General features: G+C 46.6%; 1 protein-coding gene and 1 long non-coding RNA gene across 3 annotated transcripts; one reads left to right on the top strand and one right to left on the bottom strand.

The window, feature by feature from the left end:
• Positions 1–1,327: 1,327 nt before the first annotated feature.
• Positions 1,328–2,703, bottom strand: LOC144379196 (uncharacterized). The gene is made up of 2 exons (XR_013441627.1): positions 2,637–2,703; positions 1,328–2,020 (listed from the first exon to the last, which is right to left on the bottom strand). It is a non-coding gene; the product is annotated as an uncharacterized LOC144379196 (long non-coding RNA).
• Positions 2,118–25,152, top strand: GTF3C2 (general transcription factor IIIC subunit 2). 2 transcript variants are annotated; one of them, XM_036090298.2, is made up of 19 exons: positions 2,118–2,221; positions 10,385–10,655; positions 10,815–11,136; positions 11,722–12,007; positions 14,211–14,305; positions 14,713–14,790; positions 14,912–15,010; positions 16,328–16,555; positions 16,729–16,840; positions 17,041–17,149; positions 18,237–18,262; positions 18,438–18,567; positions 20,809–20,953; positions 21,059–21,220; positions 21,416–21,503; positions 21,921–22,049; positions 22,488–22,640; positions 22,773–22,880; positions 23,169–25,152. In XM_036090298.2, the coding sequence occupies exons 2-19, from the start codon at positions 10,409–10,411 to the stop codon at positions 23,385–23,387; spliced, it is 2,736 nt and encodes a 911-aa protein (XP_035946191.1). In that variant the 5' UTR covers positions 2,118–2,221; positions 10,385–10,408; the 3' UTR covers positions 23,388–25,152. The 2 variants fall into 2 exon arrangements, with proteins under 2 accessions (XP_035946191.1, XP_077912232.1); XM_078056106.1 differs by lacking the exon at positions 2,118–2,221 and adding an exon at positions 2,824–2,842.
• Positions 25,153–25,377: the final 225 nt, after the last annotated feature.

Raw genomic sequence — 25,377 nt, 5'->3', positions numbered from 1 at the left:
CATACTGGAAAGAAAATAAATGTTTCTTTCCTTTTATTTGCTAGTTTCCAGGAATTGATCACTACTTACTTCCAGTGGCATACAACGAGTAGTTATGGATTAGTCGGCTTTCTCTCTTTTTTAAAAAAAGGATTATCAACTCATGGATTTTTTATGTATTGAGCATATTACTCAATCATTAAAATTAAGCAGAGGATCCACAGGGTCAGCTCCTTATTTTAGAAAGGTAACTGGTAGAGATTAGAGGCAGGGAACAGAGCAGTTGAAAGATTGCCTGTCAATCAAAATTACAAATGCACCAAAACTTTGGTCCAGCAATTCTGCCTCTAGGAATTTATGCTACCTACCTATATAGTTACAGATGTTTGAGGTAACAAGATTATTTATAGCAGCATTGTTTATACTTGCAAAAGACTGGAAACCACCTAAATATCCATTAAGAACAAGGGACTGATTCAAATTACAGTTGACCCTTGAACAACATAGGTTTTAACTGTGTGGGTCTGCTTATATATGGAGTTTTTTGTTACAATACAGTATTGTAAATGTATTTTCTCCTCCTTGTGATTTTCTTGCCATTTTCCTTTCTCTAGCTTACTTTATTGTAAGAGTACAGGATATAATACATATTGACATACAAAATATGTGTTGACAGTTTATAGACTTCCAGTCAACAGCAGGCTATTTAGTAATTAAGTTTTGGGGGAGAAAAAGTTAATATGCAGATTTTCCACTGCACAGGGGTCAGCACTTCTAACCCCTGTGTTCAGGGGTCAACTATATCCTACATTTATATCATTACTAAGCAGTCATAATAAAGAATGAGGAAGGTTTTTATGTACCGAAATGGAACAATCTCCAAGGTACACTCAGTTAAAAGAAGCCAGATGCAGGACAGTGTGTGTCATCGGTTTGAATTAAAAAGGGAAAGATATATATGCATTTGCTTATGTGTATAAATATATAAAGTATCTTGGATCTGTAACAAGGAACTGATTGTGTGGATGTGGAGACAGGTGGAAGGGAGTCTTCACTTCTAAGTCTTAGCTAGCTCCTCCCACGTTTTTCTCAAATGTTTTGTGTAACCAAGGGAATTTTTTTATTTTTATTTTTTAAAAGATTTTATTTATTTGACAGAGAGATAGCGAGAGCAGGAACACAAGCGGGGCAGTGGGAGAGGGAGAAGTGGGCTTCCCGCGGAGCGGGTAGCCGGAAGCGGGGCTCGATCCCAGGACCCGGGGATCATGACCTCAGCTGAAGGCAGACGTTTTAACGAGTGAGCCACCCAGGCGCCCCCAAGGGAATTTAATAGGTGAAATTTTGGGGGGAAAGACTGGTTTACTCAACCCTTTCCTGTCCCTATGTATACATCCTGAACTCTCCTAGTTAATATGCAGAGACCTGTAAAGTTTACATGGTTTTAAATGTCTCAGGAAAGGGCAGAAATTTGTTACGTTCTTTGTCCACCCGCATCCCATCTCCCAGGGAGGGAGTGGGGCAAGGCCTATGCCCAACCAAGGCCAGGGGCCAAGCTTGAGGCTCATTACAGTGTAGCGTCCCCACGCCAGGCTTTTCTACTGGTTTCCCTTCCGTGTCCTTTTCCCAACCCCGTTTGTGTTTTTGTAGCGCCCATCCTTGGCTTCATGAGTGGCCGCCCGCGGCGGAGGCCCGAGTCATCCTCTGACAGCCGGCGGCTAGGCTTCCTCTGTCTCTCAGTCTGTGTCCTCAGCTCGGACGGCGCCGGAGTAGTTACTCTCACTCCAGCCGGGCCCTGTCCGCTACACGGCCGGTAGTCTTGACCGTTACGCAGGCTTCAGCGGCGACGAGGCCTACGCGCGCCCTACACTCGAGGCTCGCATACAGGCCCCGTGGGAACCCGCGGGGCGCGACGGCCGTCACCGCGCAGGCGTCAATCTTCCTTTCTTGACACTGCAATTCCCAGAAGGCCACGCAGCGTCCCCGGCGCGGGTAAAGCCCGGGAGCCTCGCCCGCTCCGAAAGGGCGCGGGACTCTCGCCGCACTGCATTATGGAATACATAGTCTGAGAAAACGTCTTCGGGCCAAAGTACCCACGAAACTCACGTGTTTGCCTTGTGCATTGGCGGTAGGGGGGTGGGGGGAGGGGGGCAATAAAGAGTAGCTACCAGATTTCGTCATAAAACCGCGACCAGACAGGCGGCGCCATCTTCGAACTTGGACTTCCGGAAGGACTTTGGTGAGGGTGAGTGTACCGCAGCGGGGTGAGCGGGGGCCCCACGATTACTCCTCCTCCTCCTTTTCCCATAGCACTAAGATATTGGGAACCAACTCCCGACCCCGCTGTTCCTTCTCTGCATAGCATCGCGACCTGCAGTCCCCGCGCTGCTACAGAAACTATCACACTCCCCACCTCCTCTGTAGTGCAACCAGACATCCCTCATCCCTGCTAATAACGGCTCTTGCCTTCTTCCCGACGCGGTGCGGTAACACGGCATCCTGTGTCCCGGCCGCGGCGCTGCTTACATTGCATCCCTCGGACTCAGCGAACCTACAGTAGTTCTGAGCCTCAGAAAACTCAGGGCTCGCTCCCAACGCAGGCTAGTGGTGGAGGCTGCCCCCACACCCATGACTGAGAAAGGGCAGGCGATCACTCTTACAGTGGTAGCGGGTTAGCCTCCTCATTCGGCTGTGTCCCAGCCTCTTCCTCCATGAGGCTCTTCTAACCCCGGGGTTGTGCCCCGCGCGCTCCAACCCCATTGGCGCAGCCAAGGGCCAGTTATGTTTCCCTTCTGGTGCTTTTATCCCGCGGCAAGTAGGCTGTCTGCTGGGGAAGGCGGAGGAGGCGACTTCAGCCCCACCCGTGGTAACTCACTTTGTTAGAGAGGTGTAGTGTGTATGGCAAAGCCTGTTCGCCCTAGCGGCATATTGTTAAACAAACTTAAGCCATTCCTGTTCCTTTGGTTACTTTTTGCCATCCCTTCTTATCTAATGTACTATTATTTTCTTAATAGCTTTCTTTAAATTGGTTTGTTTTTCCAAGTTTAAGTGCTTTAGTCTCAAGCTAAGCAAGACAGATGAAACCGTGGGTTTCATGGGCTAAAGTTTTTTTGTTTTTGTTTTGAGAGCGCGCGCGCGCGGAGGGGAGTGGGGGGGAGGGGCAGAGGGAGTAGGGAATCTTAAGCTGGCTGCAAGCCCAGCGGGGAGCCGGATTCCAGAGCTCGGTCTCACGACCCTGAGATCATGACCTGAGCAGAAATCAAGAGTCTGAGGCTTAAATGACTGAGCCACCCTGGCGCCCCCATGGGCTAGAGTTTTTCATACAAGTTAAAATAAATACAGTTAAATAAAGTTCATTTTTGTCTCACTAAAATCATCCTGCATAGCACCAGCTGCACCATAGGAACACTTTGGGAAACAGTGTATTAGACCAGTGTGTTTAAAGTAATTCCATACTTTAGGAACTGTGTTAACTAATTATTTTCCTTGACTGGGGAAATCCTGGCAGCCTTGAAGCAGTATTGCAAACAAGTTGAGGTGCAGATGTAAACTTATATAAACTCGGGGCGCCTGGATGGCTCAGTCAGTTAAGCGGCTGCCTTCGGCTCTGGTCATGGTCCCAGGGTCCTGGGATCGAGCCCCACATCGGGCTCCGTGCTCAGCGGGAAGCCTGCTTCTCCCTCTCCCACTCCCCCTGCTTGTGTTCCCTCTTTTGCTGTGTCTTTCTGTCAAATAAATAATAAAATCTTAAAATATATATATATATAGAGGCTCCTGGGTGGCTCAGTCGTTGGGCGTCTGCCTTCGCTCGGGTCATGATCTCGGGGTCCTGGGATCGAGCCCCGCATCGGGCTCTCTGCTTCGCGGGGAGCCTGCTTCTCCCTCTCCCACTCCCCCTGCTTGTGTGTTCCCTCTCCCGCTGTCTCTCTGTCAAATAAATAAAATCTTAAAAAAAAAAAAAAAGAAACTTCTGTAAACTCTAGCACGAATTTATTAAACATTCCTTCCTTTACTTGTGTCTAGAATTTGTATTGTGAAATCATAAATGGAAATTGACCACCATACCCTGCTGCTGCCTTCTACAGGAGTGAATCCTTAAAGGGATTTTTTGCAGCTTGAGAAGTTAGTCGTTAAATCAACAAAGTTTTAATTATTGCACTTAACCATGTACCAGGTTCTAGATTCAATAGTGAATCAGGCAAGATCCTTATGAAACTTTCTTTTTTTTTTAAAGATTTTATTTATTTATTTGACAGAGAGAGACACAGCGAGAGAGGGAACACAAGCAGGGGGAGTAGGAGAGGGAGAAGCAGGCTTCTCGCCGAGCAGGGAGCGTGATGCAGGGCTCGATCCCAGGACCCTGGGATCATGACCTGAGCCGAAGGCAGATGCTTAACAACTGAGCCACCCAGGCGCCCCAAGATCCTTATGAAACTTCCGAGTGAGACAGATATGAAGTACATAAATACCCATTTCTCTTATAATAAGAGAATTCCACATGGACTGAAGAGCTACATTTAAGGGCATCTGGGTGGCTCAGTTAAGCGTCTGTCTGCCTTCGGCTCAGGTCATGATCCCCGGTCAGGGTCCCTGCTCAACAGGGAGCCTGTTTCTCCCTCTGCCTGCTGCTCCCCCTGCTTGTGCTCTCTCTCTCTCAAATGAATAAATAAAATCTTAAAAAAAAAAAAAAAGTTACATTTAAGATTCAAACTAGAAAAAGTATTAGAAGAAAATAGGATATGTTTATATTAGGGTAGGAAATGGCCTTTTAAGACACAAAACAACTCATAAAGGAAAAGATTGAGAAATTTAACTCAGAAAATATAACTTCAGTTTAGCAAGAAACATTATAAACAAAGTTTTTTAAAAAGTAAAAACCAAGTGGGGCGCCTGGGTGGCTCAGTCGGTTGTGTCCAACTCTTGATTTCAGCTTAGGTCATGATCTCGGGGTATTGCCTGGAGCCTCCGGTATGGCTTCAAGCTCAGTGAAGAGTCAGCTTGAGATTCTCTCTCCCTCTTTCTCTGCCCCTCCCCCCTCTAAAATAATAAATAAATCTTTTTTAAAAAGTAGAAACAAAGTATTTGCAACAAAAATAACAGCTCCACAGATCAATAAAAGATTGATTTGTCCTGTAGAGGTATGCGCAAATTATATGTACAGGCAAGTCATTAAAAAATACAGATGTCCCCTCTCTCTCTCTCTCTCTCTCTGACAAAGAAATAAAATCTTTTTTAAAAAATGGGGGTCCCTGGGTGGCTCAGTTGGTTAAGTGTCTGACAGCCTTTGGCTTAGGTCATGATCCCAGGGTCCTGGGATCGAGTCCCACATTGGGCTCCTTGCTCAGCAGGAAGCCTGCTTCTCCCTCTGCCTGCTGCTCCCCCTGCTTGTGCTCATGCTCTCTCTCTCAGACAAAGAAATAAAATCTTTAAAAAAAAAGGTATATAGATGTTCCAGGCGCCTGGGTGGCACAGTCAGTTAAGTGACTGACTTTTGGTTTCAGCTCAGGTCCTGATTTGAGTGTTGGGAGATTGAGCCCCATGTGGTGCTCCGCACTGAGCAAGGAGTCTGCTTGAGATTCTCTCTCCCTCTCCCCCTCATGCTTGTGCGCTTGCTCGCTCGCTCTCTCAAATAAATCTTAAAAAAAAATACATATAGATAGCTAGATAGATACATAAATGTCTAACAGATAAAAAGAAGTTGCTAACCTCAATCATTATCAGGACAATGCAAATAAATACAATAGGGAAGAATTCTTTCATGCATTAGATTGGCAAAAATTAAAGACTAGCAAGGGTGTGGTAAAATGGGTACAATTATAATTCTAAGGAACACTTGATAGTAACTAGGAAGAATGAGATATATATGTGTGTGTGTGTGTGTGTGTGTACTGATGTGGAAAATCTTTAAGGCATACATAGAAGTTCTCTTAACTGATACCTATTTAACTAGCTCCCTGTGTTAACTGACATTCCCCGTTTCCTCTGTAGAGTGTACAGACTGATGGCGGTGGCCCACTGAATGCTTGAAGCCTATAGGCTTTTCTCCTATAGGCCTGGTCATTCTCTCTCCACTGATTGAGTTGAATGCTTGCCAAGAGTCATTGTAATGGTTCTCAACATTTTTTATGTCAGTTAACTTGTCATTATATTTATATAATTGTGATATATGTTTAAATTTTAAAGAAATTTGAGTATGAAAGAGTTACTGCTATTAAAACTAAGTTGAAATGTGGCAGATAAATATGTACTTCGTTATTCTTTACATTCTACATGTATTTACAAGTATTTTGTGTCAACTAAAAGTTTTATAAAAACAATTCTAAAAAAGAAAAGAAAGCAAACCAAGTTGAATGCTTTGGAAAGAAAAAAGAGGTACATTTGCCAAGAAACAAAGAGGCTGCCAAATAGGTGTGAGTGAGACAGCTGTAAAAGATCGAGGAAAATTTTGTAAAAATCTAAAACTTCATTGCACTTAAACTGCCTCTGAAGAAAAGAGAATGTTCCAAGAAAGGTGTGGTCAGTAGTGTCCGAGCTGCTGAGAGATCAAGTTAAATGAGACTGAGAAGTGCCCATTGCATTAGTTGACCCAGCAATTATTGATGACTTCAGCCTCAGTGATGAGTTGGAGGGCAATATCCTAGTCAAAATGAAGCAGGGTAATTAAAACATCAAGGGCAGACAGCTCTTTAAAAGTTTGACTGTGAGAGGGAGGAGGAATGTGGGTTGAAGGATTGTTGTGTGTGTGTTAAGATGAGAATTAGAGACATTTAAATGCAGTTTGGAAACAACCAATGTAAAAGAAAAGGCTAAACAATTCCAGTGCCCTTAAGAGATGGGGGAGTAGAGCTAGAACACAAGTGGAAGTTGGGCTTAGAAAGTAGATGAGGGGTTCAGATGCAGGGAATATTAGGCTCCTTGACCAGACATCGAAGTCTGTCCCACATAATGGCTTTGGGTTTTGTTTCGGAAATCAGAGGCAAAATCATCTGCCAAGAACCAGGGGATCAGAGGTTGGGGGTGAGGGAATGTGGGGGCTGACAAGAGAGAAAGTGTGATTGCTAGCACTCCGGCAGCTTAGATGCATGCGTAGAGAAAAAGGATGGTTGGTTCATCCAGGGCTTAAATTTTGCCAGTCCTGTGGAACAAAAAGACAAGAAAGGAACTTTATACTATCAACAAAAGTCTGATTAAAATAAAGGAATCTAAGGTAGATAGGATGTGGCCAACACCGGGAGAAACTGGAGAGATCAATGATGGTGGCTTGATATGATTGAAGAATAGATAAAGTGATAGTAGTTTAGCAATCTAGCTATAATGATGGGAGGTTGTGATCAGATAGTAGGATGTCTTTGTGATCTTGGAGGTTAAAAGGATTTGTGAGACAAGGTCCAGTGTATTACAGTGAGTGAATAGCAATGGGTTAGCTGAATGTTACGGGCTTCAAAGGAACAGTTTTTACAAGATAGGGAGGACTGCTGGTCTACAAGTGCATTCGGAGAGGAACTGACAAGACACTGATCCCACCTTCTACAGTGTGGTCAGTGGGATGTGAGAGAAGGAAAAAACCTCCACTTGAGAGCCTGGAAAGCTAGAAATTTCAATTCCTGGAATTTTTTTCCATCCAAGATTCTGAATATGATGGGTCTTGCCAGTCAAATGTGCTCTCAAATTTGGACCCGAGTTTAGAGAGGAGAGAGGCAGGCCATACATTTTGCTGGTTCAGATTGTGGCAGGGGTATGATTGTTGACCTGGGAGCCGAGAAGGGTCTTCGCTCTTGAGTCAGGTCACTTTCTGATCAGTGCAAGGCAGTTCATGGAGCCATCAGCTGTGGCAGGAACTTCCTGATTCGCAGGTGCCTCCTCATCATGGCGTAGGAGAGGTCCTGTGGTTCTTGAACCAGCAGCTGCCAGACAACTTCCCATTTTGACCAGCCCTTGTTCCTAAACTGTCCCTCCTCACCCCCAACCCTCCCAATGATCCTGCGTGCAGGTGGTTCTCAAACTTGCATGTGCATCCAAATAATCTGAAGGGCTTTGTGAAGACAAAAAGTGCTGGCCCCATCCCAGAGTTTCTGATTCAGTAGGTCTGGGATAGGACTGGAAATCTGCATTTTAACAAATTGCCAAGTGATGCTGATGCTGCCAGGACCATGCTTTAGGAACCACTGATGTGAACCATGCATGTAATATCCAGTAGTAAATCCCTTTTAGCTGAACTGGCTAGAGAGGATTCTATTCTATGTGCTGAACCTGGACCAATAGAGAGGTCAAATAATCATTTTATTCATGTCTTCTCTGTCCTTATCTACTTGATCTGTCAGTGGTTAAAAGAAGTAGTTCTTGGGACGCCTGGGTGGCTCAGTCGGTTAAGCGTCTGCCTTCAGCTCAGGTCATGATCCCAGGGTCCTGGGATCGAGTCCCTGAGCAGGGAGCCCGCTTCTCCCTCTCCCTCTGCCTGCAGCTCCCCCTGCTTGTGCTCTCTCTCTCTCTCTGACAAATAAAGTCTTAAAAAAAAAAAAAATTAAAAAAAATAAATAAAAGAAGTAGTTCTTGTATTTCCTGAAGATTTTGCTTTGTTTTGATGCTATGTCATTTGATGTCTTAAGAGTTCATGACATTTATCTTTTATATAATTTGAAGTTTTATTTATTATCAAGTATTCCCTTTTTGTCCCATTTAATACTTTTTCCCCTGAATTCAGCTTTGTTGTTAACAAAACTCCTGTTTTCTTTGTGCCTACATTTGCCCTATATATTTTTATATCTTTTGACTTCCAGCTCTTTGAGTTCCTTTGTTTTAGACATCTCTTTCAAAGCATATAGTTTGGCTTTTAAATCAATCCAAATCTTTATTCTTTTTTTTTTTTAATGGATGAATTGATCTTTGGTTATTGTTATAGTCATATCTTGTGTCATCTTGTAGGTTTTTTCTTTTGTGTTTCTTTTATTTCAGTCTCTTACTCTGTAGCCTTTAAAACAATTCCTTCTGGTTCCTGTGGCCCACTAGGCATTTTGGAAGCAACATCGTATACTACTTTTGGTTCTGTTAAACATCCTTAAGGCATATACAGATCTATGGGGGATTCCTTCCTGAGATTTGAGCTAGTTCTCCTTTGTCATAGACAGGCAGGTTGTTCTGGCCAAAAACTGGGCCCTTGCAGAGTTCTGTGTTGCTCAGCTTTTTGGTTTGGTGTTCAGTGTTTTGTTTATCTCTGTCAGTTTACCTTTGCCCATGGTTGCACAAATGATTTTCTGGGTTTGGAAAAAAAGAATGAAGAGGGGCGCTTGGGTTACTCAGTTGGTTAAGTGACTGACTCATGGTTTTGGCTCAGGTCATGATCTCAGGGTCATGGGATCGGGCCCTGCCTTGGGCTCTGCTTCAGGCTCTGCGCTCAGCAGGAGTCTGCTTGAGACTCTCCCTCTCCTTCTGCCCCTCCCCTGCTCTGGTGTATGCATGAGTCCTCTCTCTCTCTCTTTTGCTCAAAAAAAAAAAAAAAAAAGATTCATGACAGTTTTTTAGTCCATTCTTCAATGTGGGAAAGGTCTCTTAATGCGGTAGGATGTTCCTTAATTATCTCATAGCCATCCACCTCCCCTATTCAAGTAAAAGATTAATGGCAGGGCACTAGAGAACTCTTACTTATTATTAAATAAATCTATTCCTTGACTAGTATTCACAAAGGTGGATATTAGCTCTAGGCATCCTCCTTCAATTTGGTCTAAATTTTATGTATCGGCAGCTATTCTTTTATTTATTTATTTATTTACTTATTAACATATAATGTATTATTTATTTCAGGGGTACAGTTCTGTGATTCATTAGCCTTACACAACACACAGCGCTCACCACAACACATACCCTCCCCACTGTCCATCACCCAGCCACCCCTCGGCAGCTATTCTTTGCAGTCTGTTCCTAGGAGGTTTAGGAAGATTTTTTCATCCTCTCTTTTTATTTTTTGAGGGGAAGACGGTGATTCATTTCATTGGGTTTTAAGGAGAGAAGTTGAATAATTGTTCATTCACTGCATTATCCTTATGAGTAAACTTAAGAGCTTTAAATTAAACTGGCTGAAGAATATAATGCTTGGCACATAGTAAGCATTTAATAAATAAACGGTAGCTTTCTTATTATCTGTTTATCGCTAGCTCTGCTAGTGTGTAAGTTCCATGAGGGCAGGGATCTTGTCTGTCTTGCTTATTGTCATGTTACCAGTTCCTAGAACGGTGCCTGACATAGAAGATGCTTAGTAATTATTGCTAAATGAATGAGTGATCAGGGAGTGATTGGGTTTCTGGCTGGGGGGTGGGCAGTGGGTGGGATGGGAGGAGAAAAGATAGGAAAGTAGAAAAATCTGAGCCAGTGCAAATACCTTTTGCCTTCTACTCATGTGTATGTCTCTATGCAGGGGCAGCCATTTTAGGGGGTGCTGATGGATACCTGCGGGGTCGGCTGTGTTGCCCTGGGGGAGGCCGGCCCCGTGGGGAACATGACTGTGGTAGTCTCTCCTGGACAAGAGGTGCTAAATCAGCTTGATGTCAAGGCCTCTTCAGAAACAACTAGTGCTGAGGCTTCCATAGAGATGTCTTTACCTACACCTTTGCCTGGATTTGAGGATTCTCTTGATGAGAGGAGGCTCCCTGCAGAACAAGAAAGCCTCTCCAGACTTGAACAGCAAGGTATGTACCTTGTCCTTTCCTATTTTTATCTCCCCATGCTTAGCTTAAGATGAAAGAGAGCAGGGTGAGCTCACAGGATCTTACCGACCTGGGTATGGTATAATCTATTCCACAGAGGTTTGAGCTCTGGTCTTGTCTCACCCATATTCTTCTCTACAGATCTTTCTTCAGAGATGTCAAAGGTCTCAAAGCCTAGGGCCTCAAAGCCTGGCCGGAAGAGAGGTGGTAGCACACGGAAAGGCCCCAAAAGGCCCCAACAACCTAATCCTCCATCAGCCCCTCTGGTTCCTGGTCTCTTAGATCAATCCAACCCTCTGTCCGCCCCCATGCCTAAGAAACGAGGTCGAAGGTCCAAGGCAGAGCTGCTACTGCTGAAGTTGTCCAAAGACCTAGATCAGCCAGAGTCTCCACCTCCAAAGAGGCCCCCTGAGGACTTTGAGACCCCTCCTGGGGAACGACCCCGCCGAAGGGCTGCCCAAGTGTAAGGATTGTGGGGCACAGCTTGGTGGAGGGCGGTCGGGGTGAAGGGTTGGCGGGGGCAGATGTTGGAGAGCTGAGAGGCTGTGACGAGTTGTCAGGTAAGCGGGGGGTAGCGTCTGGGTTCTGGGGACTTGAGCCATCTTCTAGCTCTTACCACAGCAACTTTTTTGTCTGTTGCTGAGTTTGTCCAGGAGATTGCTTTCTGTGCCTTGTATTCTGTCACATTTTTTAGTTTCCTCCAGGTCTTCATTGTGATTTTCCCTGCCCAGTATCTGTTGGTCTCTGTGTGCCCTTCCATTCTTCTCTGGGCTCTTACTGATCTCTAACTGTGGTAGAAAGCAAGTGCCTTGGACTTGGAGTTGGCCGACCTGGGTTCAGATTCCACATATGTGATCTGAGTCCTCTCTTGGCCAAGTCCCTTAACTTCCCTAAATCTCTGGTTCTTTATCAAAGGGGGAGGGGAAATGAATAGCTGCTTCACAGGGTCACCGGGCAGATCCAGTGAGATAATCGGCCAAGTGTCTGGAAAAGTGGGTTCTCAGTTAAGTGTTTGTGAGTATGGCTCTGACTCTGCCCTGTCCCGCAGGGCACTTCTGTACCTTCAGGAACTGGCTGAAGAGCTCTCAACGGCCCTGCCCGCTCCAGTGTCCTGTCCTGAGAGCCCCAAGGTGAGCAGCCCCGCCAAACCGAAGAAAAACCGGCAGCAGGCAGCCTGTCAAGGTGGAGAAGAAGAAGATGACACTGCACGGGATGAAGACTTCGTTCTCCAGGTTGAGGCTGAAGATGGAGATGAAAGCGAGGGCCCAAGCGAGAGCTCCTCTGACCCTGAGCCTGTGGTGCCTCAAAGCACCCCACGAGGATCCACTTCAGGGGTAATCTGAGTGAACAAGAAAGCGAATGGAGAGGTAGAGGGATTGTTAGGGGGGTCTGCAGGGTGCCCTAGCGGAAAGCTTTGGCCTAGTAACTAACTGATGGTCAAAATAAGTAAACGAAGAAACGAAAAAACAGCTGAGCAGGCGGGGGCTGGGCGTGTAAGTGCATGAGGTTACTCATTCAGCTATCGAGTACCTCCTCTGCACTAGGAAACGCACATGACTAAGACAGCCTCCTGCCTCACAGACTCCACCATGTGATGAGGGCTTCACCAGGAGGGAACCAAATGCTTTCGGCGTGTCGAGGAGGGCAGTGAACTGCTGGGGCTTCACAGACAAATGATAGCTGGGCTAGGTTTTGAAAGGTGAACAGGAGTTTGCCAGAGAGAGTGGTTTTCCTGGGAATTCCCAGGACAGGGCACTAAAGCAGGCAGAGCTGTTGAGAGCTCTCAGCAAGTTCCCAAAGGTATAGAAATGCCCTGCGGGACCAGCAGGGGCGGGGGATTAAACTTGAGAGGATGGAAGGACAGACTGGTAGGAGCCAACACAGGTGTTTGTATGTTTGTTGAATTGTGGTAAAATATACATAACATAAAATTTGCCATTTAAAAATGTAAATTATTTTGGGGGCGCCTGGGTGGCTCAGTCCGTTGAGCATCCAACTCTTGATTTTGGCTCAGGTCATGATCTCACGTTTGTGAGATCGAGCCCCATGTCAGGCTCCATGCTAGGTGTGGAGCCTGCTTGAGATTCTCTCTCCCCTCTCCCTCTGCTCCCCCCCCACAAAAAAAAAGTACAACTGAGTGGCGTTAGGCCATTCCTAGTGTTGTGCAGCCATCACTGTTACCCATTTCCAAAACATTTTCATCATCACAGAAACTCTGTGAAACAAAGGTTTTTAAGTAGAAAAATAACGTGATCAGTTAGGACGATAGGTCAGTCTGCAGTGGACAGTCAGAAGACAGCTTTGGTTATCCAGGTCATGATAGGGAGAGCCTGGATCAGGCTGTGAAGCAAGCCAAGGTGGGGGGCAGGTGCAAGAGACATTTTAGAGAGTTAGCGGCACTTGGCAGTTGCTGGAAAGGAAGGAGTAGGAGTTTCTAGCTTAGATGGTGCTCTTAAGTGCTGGACTTCGGGACAGAGGAACGGTGGGAGCAGGGGAGGAGTGAGGGCGAGCAGGGGAGGTGATGGGCTCATTTTCTGACATGCTGAGTTGGAGGTGCCTGTGGGCCATGAGCCGTCCTACTGGAGATGTCTGGTTGCCAGTCATGTGCATGGACATGTGCCTTCCTTGTCTCAAGCGCAACATTTAAGGGAACACCAAACCCTTCAGTAATCAAGATAAATATTTTGATGCAACATTTTAACAAATAAAGGTAATGCAGGGCGCCTCCGTGGCTCGGGCGGCCAAGCATCTGCCTTAGGCTCAGGTCATGGTCCTGGGATCAAGCCCCATGTTGGGCTCCCTGCTCAGTGGGGAGTCTGCTTCTCCCTCTCCCTCTGCCCCTTCCCCCGTTCGTGCTCTGTCTCGCACTCTCTCTCTCAAATAAATAAAATCTTAAAAAAAAAAATGCAACAAATTTATGGTGAACAAAATATCAAAGTTTTAAATAAAGACAGGAACTGTATTACTGATTTTCCTTTTGCCTTAGGCTCTATAATATGGGTTGGCACCACACTGTAAAAGTCTAGAATTTGTAGGAAAGCTAAAACTGGGTAAAGTTTACGTTTACTAAGAAGTCAACGATGGTAGTCAAAGCCGTGGACATGGGATGAGAGTATATGTATAGAGGGTTGAGGAGAAGACAGAGGGACTCTGGGAAACACCATCATTACCCAAACCTGTCAGAGGAGGGAGTGCCGGTGGGGGAATATCAGAGAGGCAGGAAGAATAAGGAGACGCTATCCCATGGGGCAGGGGTTTCAGGAAGCAAATGGGAGTCCTCTGAACCAAATGCCATGGAGACGCCAAGGAGGGTGAACAGAAAATACATAACAGGCTTTGCAGTTCTGATGGAGGAGTGGGAGCAGAAGGTGGAGAAGTCATCGTAATGGCAGAAACATCAGTCTTTCAAGATGCTGATAAGTTAGCTAGAGAGGAAACAGTGCCAAGAAAAGTAGAAGCTGGGAAAGCTGCCTTCTGGGGACTTTGTCTTATCTATAAAATTCTCTCCCTTATACTTTTTTCCCATTTGCTCCTCAGAAGCAGAAGCCACACTGCCGGGGAATGGCTCCCAATGGCTTACCGAATCACATCATGGCTCCTGTTTGGAAGTGCCTCCATCTCACCAAGGACCTGTGAGACTTGAGGAAGGGGGCTGGGGATGAGAAGGTGGTGGCGTGCAAAGGACCATCTAGAAGTGGGGCCATGGGAAAGAGGGCACTCCCAGGGCAGGACACTGAAGACATTCATAACTAAAAGGCACTGCTCCAAAGGCGAGAGCTCCAGAGCTGTGTTGTCCAACATAGTAGCCTCTAGCTGTGTTTGGCCATTTAAATGTAATTTAAAATTAATTAAAATTAAAAGTCCAGTTTCTCAGTTACACTAGCCACATTTCAAGTGCCCAGTAGCTACGTGGAGCGAGTGGCTAGTGTATCTGTCAGCACAGATGATAGATCACTTCCATCATTGTAGAAAGGTTTACTGGACAGTGCTGCGCTAGAATTTCTCTTTTCCTTCATTAATGCTTCTTCTGTTCCTCCAGCCGAGAGCAGAAGCATTCATACTGGGAGTTTGCAGAATGGATTCCGTTGGCCTGGAAGTGGCACTTGTTATCTGAACTGTAAGTTTAAGAGAGATTCTGAAGCTGGGAAGGGGTGACACCCCTAGAGACAGGAGGGTGACAGGGAATCCTGGGATGGGTGAAACTTCCAAACTCACACTGTTGTCTCCCCCGCCACCAGTGAGGCGGCTCCCTACCTGCCCCAGGAAGAGAAGTCTCCACTGTTTTCTGTCCAGCGTGAAGGACTTCCTGAGGACGGCACACTCTACCGAATAAACAGGTGAAGATTGCGTATCTGTTTCTGATTCTAGGAGATAGAAATAGAAAAAATGAGTATTGAGAGGGATGACAGATTGGCCCTGTTCTTCCCCTGATGCTGTTCCAGGGGGTCCCAAGGTAGGAGTCCTGGCTAGATCTGGTTAACCCGCTCTAATTTGCAGTGCTCATCACTGCTGGCCAGACTGAGGGAAGTGAGGGAGATGGAGGGCCAGTTTACCAGGTCACATCTACTCAGATAGACCCGGACAGACTGGCCCTGGAGAGAACACTGTAGTAGACCAGAAGGCACAGCCTCTCCTCTTTGAAGGTGAACTAGAGCTAGACAGGCTTTGGAAGGAAAGGAGGCAGACACAGATGGTGGCTCAGGACTGTTCTCACCCATAGATCTGCTTGCTGTTCTGGCCCCTGCTTAGGCCAGTTCATACCGGCGCCAGCTGGAGCTCCCATTCTGTCCTCATTACCTTTTTTTTTTTTTATTTTTTTTTTTTTAAAAGATTTTATTTATTTATTTGAGAGAGAGAGAATGAGAGACAGAGAGCACGAGAGGGAAGAGGGTCAGAGGGAGAAGCAGACCCCCAGTTGAGCAGGGAGCCCGATGTGGGACTCGATCCCGGGACTCCAGGATCATGACCTGAGCCAAAGGCAGTTGCTTAACCAACTGAGCCACCCAGGCGCCCCCCTTTTCTTTTTTTTAAAGACTTAATTTTTTTGGAGCAGTTTTAGGTTCACAGCAAAACGGAGAGGAAGGTGCAGAGATCTCCCATATACGCCCGTCCCCCCCTCCACATGCACACATCCTCCCCCGTTATCAACAGCTCCCACCAGAGGGCACGTGCGTGACAGGTGATGACCCGCTACTGACGCAGCAGCCCTCGAAGTCCATAAGTTACATTAGGGGTCACTTTCGGTGTTGTGCTTTCTGTGGGTTTGGACAAATGTGTAGTGACCTGTCTCCATTGTTAGGATACCATACAGAGTAGTTTCACTGCCCTAAAAATCCTCTGTGCTCTAACCGCTCATCCTGCCCTCCCCTCTAACCCGTCGCTATCACGGATCTTTTGATGTCTTTATAGTTTTGCCTTTTCCAAAATGTCCCATAGTTGGGATCACACAGTGTGTAGCCTTTTGGGGTGGGCTTCTTTCACTTAATGATATGCATTTAAGGTTCCTCCATGCTTTTTCATGGTTTGATAGCTCATTTCTTTTTAGTGCCAAATAATATTCCATTGTTTGGATGTTAATTTATCCATTCACCTACTGAAGTCCTTAATACCTTTTGTTAATTCCTTTCTTCATCCCATCTTTGACTTTTCTTTAGATTTAGCTCGATCACAGCACACCCAGAGCGCTGGGATGTGTCCTTCTTCACGGGGGGGCCCCTCTGGGCTCTGGACTGGTGTCCGGTGCCAGAGGGGGCGGCAGCTTCGCAGTATGTGGCCCTTTTCTCCAGCCCTGACATGAATGAGACACACCCACTGAGCCAGCTTCATTCGGGTCCTGGGCTGCTCCAAGTCTGGGGCCTTGGGACCTTGCAACAGGAAAGCTGGTGAGGTGGGGCTGGGGCGCTGCCATGGGAGTGTGGTTGAGGAGGAGAGAACCTGGGCAGGGAAGCTGGGGAGGGGAGCTGGGGGGCCTGGATGAGATGGGGCGGAGCACAGGCTCTGGCGGCCCTCGGCCCCTTCTCCCTGCCCATTTGCCCCATATGCTTTCTCTCCTCAGTCCTGGCAACAGGGCTCACTTTGTCTATGGGATTGCTTGTGACCACGGCTGCATCTGGGACCTCAAGTTCTGCCCCAGTGGAGCATGGGAACTTCCAGGCACCCCTCGGAAGGTACCTCCATGTTGGTTGTGGGATGCCTTAGGACTCACAGGCAGAACAGAGAGGCCCTATGAGTTTCCAGAGTTGACAGAGAGCGGAGGATGGAGTTTTCCCAGCAAATCCCTGTCATTTCCAGGGACCAGAACCTCAAAAGTTTTCTAAGAAGCCCTGAAGGCGGCAAGCCTCAGCATAGATCTGGTCTCCCCCTCTAGGCTCCTCTCCTGCCCAGGTTGGGCCTCTTGGCTCTTGCCTGCTCCGACGGGAAGGTGCTGCTGTTCAGTCTGCCCCATCCGGAGGCCCTGCTGGCTCAGCAGTCCCCAGGTGAGTAGCACAGTAGCCCAGGGGGCGTGGTGCTACCGTAGCCGGCCTGTCCATCTCTCCTGAAAGTCCTCCCGGCCCAGCCTCTGGGACAGAGCCTCACTTAGCACCCCACTCACTCTGACTTCACACCTCTTGTCCTCACCCTCTCTCTTTAGCAGCCTGCAAGGGGTACTCTCTCCTGCAGTCTTATCACTGGGCTCTTTCAGCCCACTCCCCTTCTCCCCCTTTCCCTGCTCTGTGCTCTCAGGCTCTCCCCTCCTGCTGCCACAGCTGATTGGCTGTGTAAAGAACTGCTAAGGCTGATCTCCCCTGCCATACTCTTTTCCTTCCCCCAGTCCTGTGCTTGACCTCTCCTGTCCTAACTGCCACGTACACATAAACACAGTCTCTTTGTTGGGAAGAGAGGGAGAGAATGTAGAGCTGAAGATGAGCCAGAAGAGGAAGGGGTTAACGAGAGGCATCTCCTGTTTGTCAAATTTGTTTTTCAACTGTCCTGAGTATGTAAGGAAGAGGGCACCCGGGTTTGAGCCCCGAGAAATCCCATATTTGGTGGTCTGGCAGAGGAGTGGGCTGAGGAGCGAATAGGCAGTGAGGAAGTGAAGACAGATGCATGGACAATTCTTTCAAGTAGATTGGCTGTGAAGAACACATAGATGAGGGTGGTGCTGGAGGTGAATAAGGGGGAAAGGAAGGGTTTGGTTTGTGTGTTTGTTTCATTTAGTTAGAAGACTGTAGTGCATGTTTACGTCTGAATATGAGAATGACCCAGTAGGGGGAGAGAAAGTGGATCATTCAGGAGAAAGGAAAGAGAACCAAATGAGCGAAGTTCTGGAAAAGGTGAGAGAGGGTGGGGAGGGAGCGGAGTGGAGCAATTAGCCATTCTGATAGAGGAAGGACACACTCAAGTACAACAGGGGGGAAAAAGAAGATGGGGGCAGGTAGAGGTAGATTCATCAGTGTGCTGGAGGAAAGGTAGCTGTCAGGGAAGGTCATTGTCAGATCAGAGGGGCTGATCTAAGAGCAAGGCAGGGCAGGACGTCAGTCCTCTGTTCCCAGAGCATCAGTTACTGCTCTTCTTCCCTCACAGATGCAATGAAGCCCGCCATCTATAAGGTGAGTGAGGAACCTGCTACCTTAGCCAAGGCTCCACCTTCTCGAGCCTCCCTTTCTGATTCCACAGTGAGTCTCCTTCTGCCTCTCCCCATCTGCGGAATTAAACACTGATTTGAGCCTTTGTTGCAAATGGTAAGTATCCCTAACCCTAGTCCCGGCTCTTCTGTCCCTGCAGGTACAATGTGTGGCAACCCTTCAGGTAGGGTCTATGCAAGCCTCGGACCCCTCGGAGTGCGGTCAGTGCCTTAGCCTGGCCTGGATGCCCACCCGGCCCCATCACCACCTGGCTGCTGGCTACTATAATGGTAAAAAAACGAAACTTTATATATGCTTGTTTTTTGGTGGTGGTTTCCTTTTTGGTTCAATGCTGGACATTATGTTTAAGCAATGTAAAAAAAATACAAAGAAGAAAGAAAAAAGGTCACTAGAATTTTTCTACTCAGAAAAACATAGTTAGGAACAAATGAACAGGGGCACCTGGGTGGCTCAGTAGGTTAAGCGTCTGCCTTTGGCTCAGTCATGATTTCGAGGTCCTGGGATAGAGCCCTGCATCGGGCTCCCTGCTCAGTGGGGAGTCTGCTTCTTCCTCTCCCTCTGCCCCTCCACCCAGCTCATGCTCTCACTCGCTCGTGCTCTCTCTCAATAAAATCTTTAAAAACAAAAAGAGTGGATGAACATCATTTCGTGGAGTTCTCTATGCATTTATATAAAGATAAAAAGATCAGATGGTGAGAGAGAGCATTCTATAGTGATGGGATTATACTATATAAGCTATTTTAAAGATTTTATTTTTAAGTAATCACAGCCAACGTGGGGCTTGAACTCACAACCCCGAGGTCAAGAGTCGCATGCTCCACCGACTGAGCCAGCCAAGTGCCCCTACATAAGCTATTTTAAATGAAAATGTATGAAATTTAATTACAGTTTAATTTTTATAAAAGAGAAAGACTGAATTGAAACTGAGAGATGGGCTAAGCTCCCCATAAATGTTCCTTCACCACAGAGATGTTAGTTCCTTAAAAATACTCTTAAGCTTTAAAAGGGGAGAGAAAAGGATCATAGATAAAGAGGATTCCGGTAGTTGAAGTCCACAGGCGACAATTTCACAGTTAGACCTCCTCAGTAGTCTTGCCCCAGGAGGTCAGGAAATTAGCACTCTCACGCTTCTTCCTGTCCTTCTCTGTCTTTTCTGTGTGTTTCCTTTGGTGCGGTGATTCTTACATCCTCAGGGTGCATCATTATTGATGCTGTCTTGCTGTCCTAATTCCCCGAGTTACAGTTCTGCATTGAAATGATCACGCATGTCCACCGGTCTGTCCCTCTCAGTCTGCCCTTGTTGCTACGTGACCGATACGACTCAGCTCGAGTTCGCTGCCAATAAGCTTTTCCAAGAAAGGTTCATAGGTGCTACATTTCCTGAGTTTTTAGCTACAAATAGTTTCCCCAGCTATTGTTTATTAAATTTTTACTGTTGGGGCGCCTGGGTGGCTCGGTCGGTTAAGCATCTGCCTTCAGTTCAGTTCATGATCCCGGGGTCCTGGGATCGAGCCCCGCATCAGGCTCCCTGCTCAGCAAGGAGTCTGCTTCTCCCCCCGCCCCACTCATGCTCTCTCTTTCTCTCTCAAATAAATAAAATCTTTAAAAAAAATAAATTCTTACTGTTCTTTAATTTGTCTTTTATTTTTATCAACGTTATGCTTTTGATACCCTCCTCTGCCAGCCTGGTCAGGGGGCAGCTTGTTTTGGGTCAGCAGAGTTAGTTTCTATTTGTTCGTTCGTTTTCTGTTTCTCTGCATCTTGTTGCTTTTGGCTCCTTGGCTGTTCTCTCTTAGAGCAGAGTTGGTAGACGTTTCTCTAAAGGTGCAGATAGTGAATATTTTATGCCTTGTGGGCTGTTTGACCATTGGAACTACTCAGCTCTGCCATTGAGTGATGAAGGTAGCCATACATTAGGTAAACGAATGGGTGTCACTGTTCCAGTCAGACTTTATTTACCAAAGCAGGTAGTAGGCTGTATTAGCCCAAGGGCTGTCGTTCGCCAACTCTTGTCGTAGAGGGTTTATGCTTTTAAAAAAATCCCTTTGGGGTGCCTGAGTGGCTCAGTCGTTAAGCATCTGCCTTCAGTTCAGGTCATGATCCCAGGGTCCTGGGATCGAGCCCCGCATCGGGAAGCCTGCTTCTCCCTCTCCCACTCCCCCTGCTTGTGTTCCCTCTCTCGCTGTCTCTGTCAAATAAATAAATAAAATCTTTAAAAAATAAATAAATAAATCCCTTTGTTTCTATTTAGTAGGGAATAGAGGCTATTGGGTGTATTCAGTCTGTCTTTCAACCACAAGTCCCAGACTGAGCTATTTTTTGTTGATGAGAGTTGGAGCTAAAATACCACGGAGGGAATGTTGGCTAGCTAATCATGATCCCTATATCCTTTCATAAGGGGGTCACATCTGAGGGTAAAAGGCAAAGGTCCTAGGAGCCCAGAGAAAGACATTAGAGCAAAAGAAGAGAGAACTTGCCTCTAATACCTATACATTCTATCCCTGTCTCAGGCATGGTGGTTTTCTGGAACCTTCCGACTAACTCACCCCTGCAGCGGATACGGCTCTCTGACGGCTCCTTGAAGCTCTACCCCTTCCAGTGTTTCCTAGCCCATGACCAGGCTGTGCGTACCCTTCAGTGGTGCAAAGCTAACAGGTACAGGACAGGAGAGCTGTGGGGTGGGAGGTGAGGCCCGGGAAGGCCGGTGCTCCGAGACTTGCTCCGATTTGATCTTCTCCCTCTTATACCCTCTTTCCACAGTCATTTCCTCGTCTCTGCGGGGAGTGACCGCAAAATAAAATTCTGGGACCTTCGACGACCGTATGAACCCATAAACTCTATCAAGCGCTTCTTGAGCACAGAGCTGGCCTGGCTGCTCCCCTACAATGGTGTCACCGTGGCTCAGGACAACTGCTATGCCTCGTACGGCAGGGTGCAGATGGGAGGAGCTCTAGGGACAGGCCCTAAGGGTTGGGGTGCAGAGTGTGCCAGATAGTGTGGGGTGAGGGGGGGTGAGAGTTGTTTCATTGAGGTAATTTGAATTCTGGAAGGAATTGGGAAAGGGAAATGAATGCTGTTTTGGAGAAAAGAAAGTTTTATTTTGTCTTCCTCTTACAGTTATGGACTTTGTGGGATTCATTATATTGATGCTGGTTACCTTGGTTTCAAGGCCTATTTCACTGCTCCTCGAAAAGGCACTGTCTGGGTGAGCCCGTCTTCATTACACAGGAAAACGGTTCCTTTACTCACCTCCTGGTGGTCAGGAAGAGGCAGTAGTTTTGCATAGAAGTAGACAGATGTATGGTAACTGTATCATCAGGGATAAATGTTAGGATAAACTTTTTTTTTTTTTAATTTAAATTCAACTAATTAACATATAATGTATTATTAGTTTCAGAGGTAGGGTTCAGTGATTCATCAGTCTTATATAACACCCAGTGCTCATTACATTATGTGCCCTCCTTAATGTCCATCCCCCAGTGACTCCATCCCTCCACCCGATAAACTCATTTTTGTTTTTCTGTGTGTCTTCCACTTCAGACTGTGTGGCTGTTTCCAGCTCACAGAACGGAAACAGTATGAGTGAATGAATGAATGAAAGAAATCTGTCTCTTCCTATTAGAGTCTTTCAGGATCTGACTGGCTTGGGACAATCGCCGCAGGAGATATATCCGGGGAGCTCATCGCAGCCATATTGCCTGATATGGCACTGAACCCAATAAATGTCAAGCGACCTGTAGAGAGAAGATTCGTACGTATATGAATATTTAATGGTAGCACCATCTGTTGGGTCCTAATCCACATGACCTCCTAAGTAAGAACTGTAAATTTGGATTAGGTCTCCCAGACCTGATACTATCCCTGGAAGTCTTAGCACAAAGTTGTACATCATCTTCCCTACCCTAGTGCATCTGTGCATGTGTTTAAACATACTACCTTCTTCCGTCTTTAAGTCTTTCTTGCCCAAAACCAATTTTCTCTCTCTCCTTTTTTTTTTTTTTTTTAAAGTAGGCTCCATGCCCAGCGTGGAGCCCAACGCAGGGCTTGAACTCACGACCCTGAGATCAAGACCTGAGCTGAGATCAAGAGTCGGATGCTTAACCGACTGAGCCACCCAGGCGCCCCATCAATTTTCTCTTTTATTCTGTCTCCAGTATTATAGGACCTAATCTCATGGTCTCCTTTCTAGCCTATATATAAAGCAGATCTGATGCCGTATCAGGACAGCCCTGAAGGTCGAGACCATTCTTCTACTTCATCTGAGGCCCCCAACCCTCCCAAAGCTCGAACTTATGCTGAAACTGTCAACCATCACTACTTGCTCTTTCAAGACACAGATTTGGTAAATTGAGGCCAGGAGAATGGGTGTGGCATTTTAAAAAAGAAAACTTTAGTCCTGGTACAGTAGGGCATTGTAAGGAGTTGCAGCACAAAGATGCAAGACTGAGAAGCTGGCTTTCTCCCTCCTCCCCAGGGTTCCTTCCACGATCTCCTCCACAGGGAGCCAATGCTGCGCATGCAGGAAGGAGAGGGGCATTCGCAGCTCTGCCTGGACCGGCTGCAGCTAGAGGCTATTCACAAGGTAAAAACCTTGTCTCTCATCTTCTCCACCCTTCTTCACTCTCATTTCCTCCCAGCTCTGAAGCTACGATCAATGAAACGGGGGATGAAAAGGTAGCAGAGGGAAGGAAGGAAGACCGCTCTGGCAACCTGATCCTCCAGAGCGTGATAGACCTACCTCTTTCCTGCCTCTCTCACCCCATCATGGTCCTATCCTTTCAGATTGTTGCCCTTTTTCTCCCCTTACAACTAGGATTCACCCTAAAGCACCAACTGTGAACATCTCTCTTGCTTTCAATTCTCTTCTCAGGTCCGCTTCAGCCCAAACCTGGATTCCTATGGATGGCTGGTATCTGGGGGACAGTCTGGGCTGGTTCGGATCCATTTTGTCCGTGGACTCACCTCACCCCTGGGCCACCGTATGCAGCTTGAGAGTCGAGCCCACTTCAGTGCTATGTTCCAGCCGTCCTCCCCAATTAAAGGGCCTGGCTTCCCTCCAACCAGCCATCGCCTTTTGCCCGGTCCCTAGTCGTGGTCCACACAGGACCTTTGGAATGAAATCTGCCAGGAACAAATGGCCCCCCATGCACAGAGCCATAGGAACTGGGGTCTTCATGGATAGTGATGCTGCCAGACCTGGACCTTTAGATCTGCCTTGCCAGGACTCCTTAGATACCTCTCCTTCCACAGACTTCTGTCATCACAGCCCCCTGCGGGCGGGGGGGCTATCCCTCCACAAACTCTCAAGGCTCCTCAGCCTACAGCTATGGCTCATGAGCAACACTCAGGCCTGACCTAGGCTTGGAAGTCAAATAGCTCATATTGAGCATATTGTGAAGTGGGTAAAGCTAAGTAAAGGTACTGGGTGTTTTTGAGACCACACGTGAGTGGGTGTTTGGAGAACTGGAGAGGGTATCCGCATGAAGGCTCCTGTGTGACTATATTCCAGGATCCAGTATTACTGCCTTCTCAACTTCCTCTTTAGAGTAACCAACACACATGCCCAGGAGGGGTGATAGTAATTTATTGGACTGAAGCTGCTTATAGTACTTCTTTAACTGAGGAACACCACAGACACCCTACCAGGAGAACAGTGGCTCAGATCTTACTTGCTCCTGCTTATGAAATATTCCCGATCACTGGTCGTCTGACCCTACTTGAACACTCCTAGGCAGTCATGTTTTAAAAAAATCTTCCTTTATATCAAGTCAAAGAGTATACTTCTATAAATTTCACCATGGGTATTAGGAAATCTAGTCATTTTTCCCTGTGATTGCCTTTTTAAGTATATTTAAAAATAGCTATCATGTGTTTCCCAAGTCTTTTCTTCTGTAGATTAAATATCTTCAGTTACTTTAACCATTCTTTACACGTCATGATTTTTGGTCCTTCATGATATTGTCACTTTGTTGACTTATTAAACATGTCTAGCTACTTTATTTCAAATCTTTATATAGGAGGTGTTTAAAACCCAAGTACTGTAATGTATTGTTATATCTCCTCTTGTTAGAGTCCTCTTGCGGGATGCTGCAGACTCATAGGGAGTGCAGTACTGCCTCCTAACCAAAGACAGACCCCAGCAATGAGAAATAGGCAAACCATAGTCTTGGAGTGTATGGGAGTACAATCAAGTTTGGGGGAAGTAGTCAGATGACCTCAGAAAAGAGAGGAAAATACACAGCCAGCTCCAACTGAAGGGAGTGGAGATTAATTTAGTGCCTATCTGGAACAAAACCCACTGGCACTGTGGACTGGTTGGCCAGATACCTGGGAACAGCTTTCTGCCTCTTGGGTGTAGGGAATTTATCGTATGTCAAGAAGAAAGGCATCAAGCAGTTCAGTTTCCTTCCTGTACGGAAGAGGAAATAGAACCTGGAGGCAACCAGACTATTAGCAGCAGAGGGATCACAACACACGTCGGTGCAAAGGACGCAAGTATTGTACCATCCTGTTGTGTTCAAGCTCAGGTTATGCCGGTTTTGTTTTTGAGCTGACTGATAGGGAAGTGCCTTCCATTGCAGAGAAGATTTGCTTCTCCACGGCAGGCCCTTGACATTGCATCATGGAATTCCACCTTCTGTGGCAGAAAAGATGGGGCCTGGGGACCCATGCTGTTGAGGCTGTAGGTTGGTGCTGGCAGCCCTGCTCCTGCTCCTGACTCAGCCTTGGTCTCTACCTCCAAAAGAAAATCAGGAGAATGCTTTCAGCCCTTGCTTTCTCTCTCTACCATAAACCCTATTCTCTGAAGGCCATTCTACTTCAACCTTCCCTCCCAATATATCCACTTTATACTATCCATGGATTCCTGTACTTTTTTTCCTGTGCCTTTGCTCACACCATTCCCTCCATCATCTCCACATAAGCCACACTCATCCTTCAAGGTCCCAGCTCAGATTTCACCTTTTACCAAGGAGCTTCCCAGATTTCTCTATTAAAAATTCTCCCTCCCATGTGTTCTCAAGAGGGAAGGAAGAAAAGAGGATACATGAGTGTTTATTTAAACACTTGATCTATTTCAG

This window comes from Halichoerus grypus, chromosome 10 (genome assembly GCF_964656455.1).
Source record: "Halichoerus grypus chromosome 10, mHalGry1.hap1.1, whole genome shotgun sequence".
NCBI lineage: Eukaryota > Metazoa > Chordata > Mammalia > Carnivora > Phocidae > Halichoerus > Halichoerus grypus.
The sequence above is the reverse complement of the archived record's forward strand: the minus strand, read 5'-3'. Positions and strand labels throughout refer to the sequence as shown.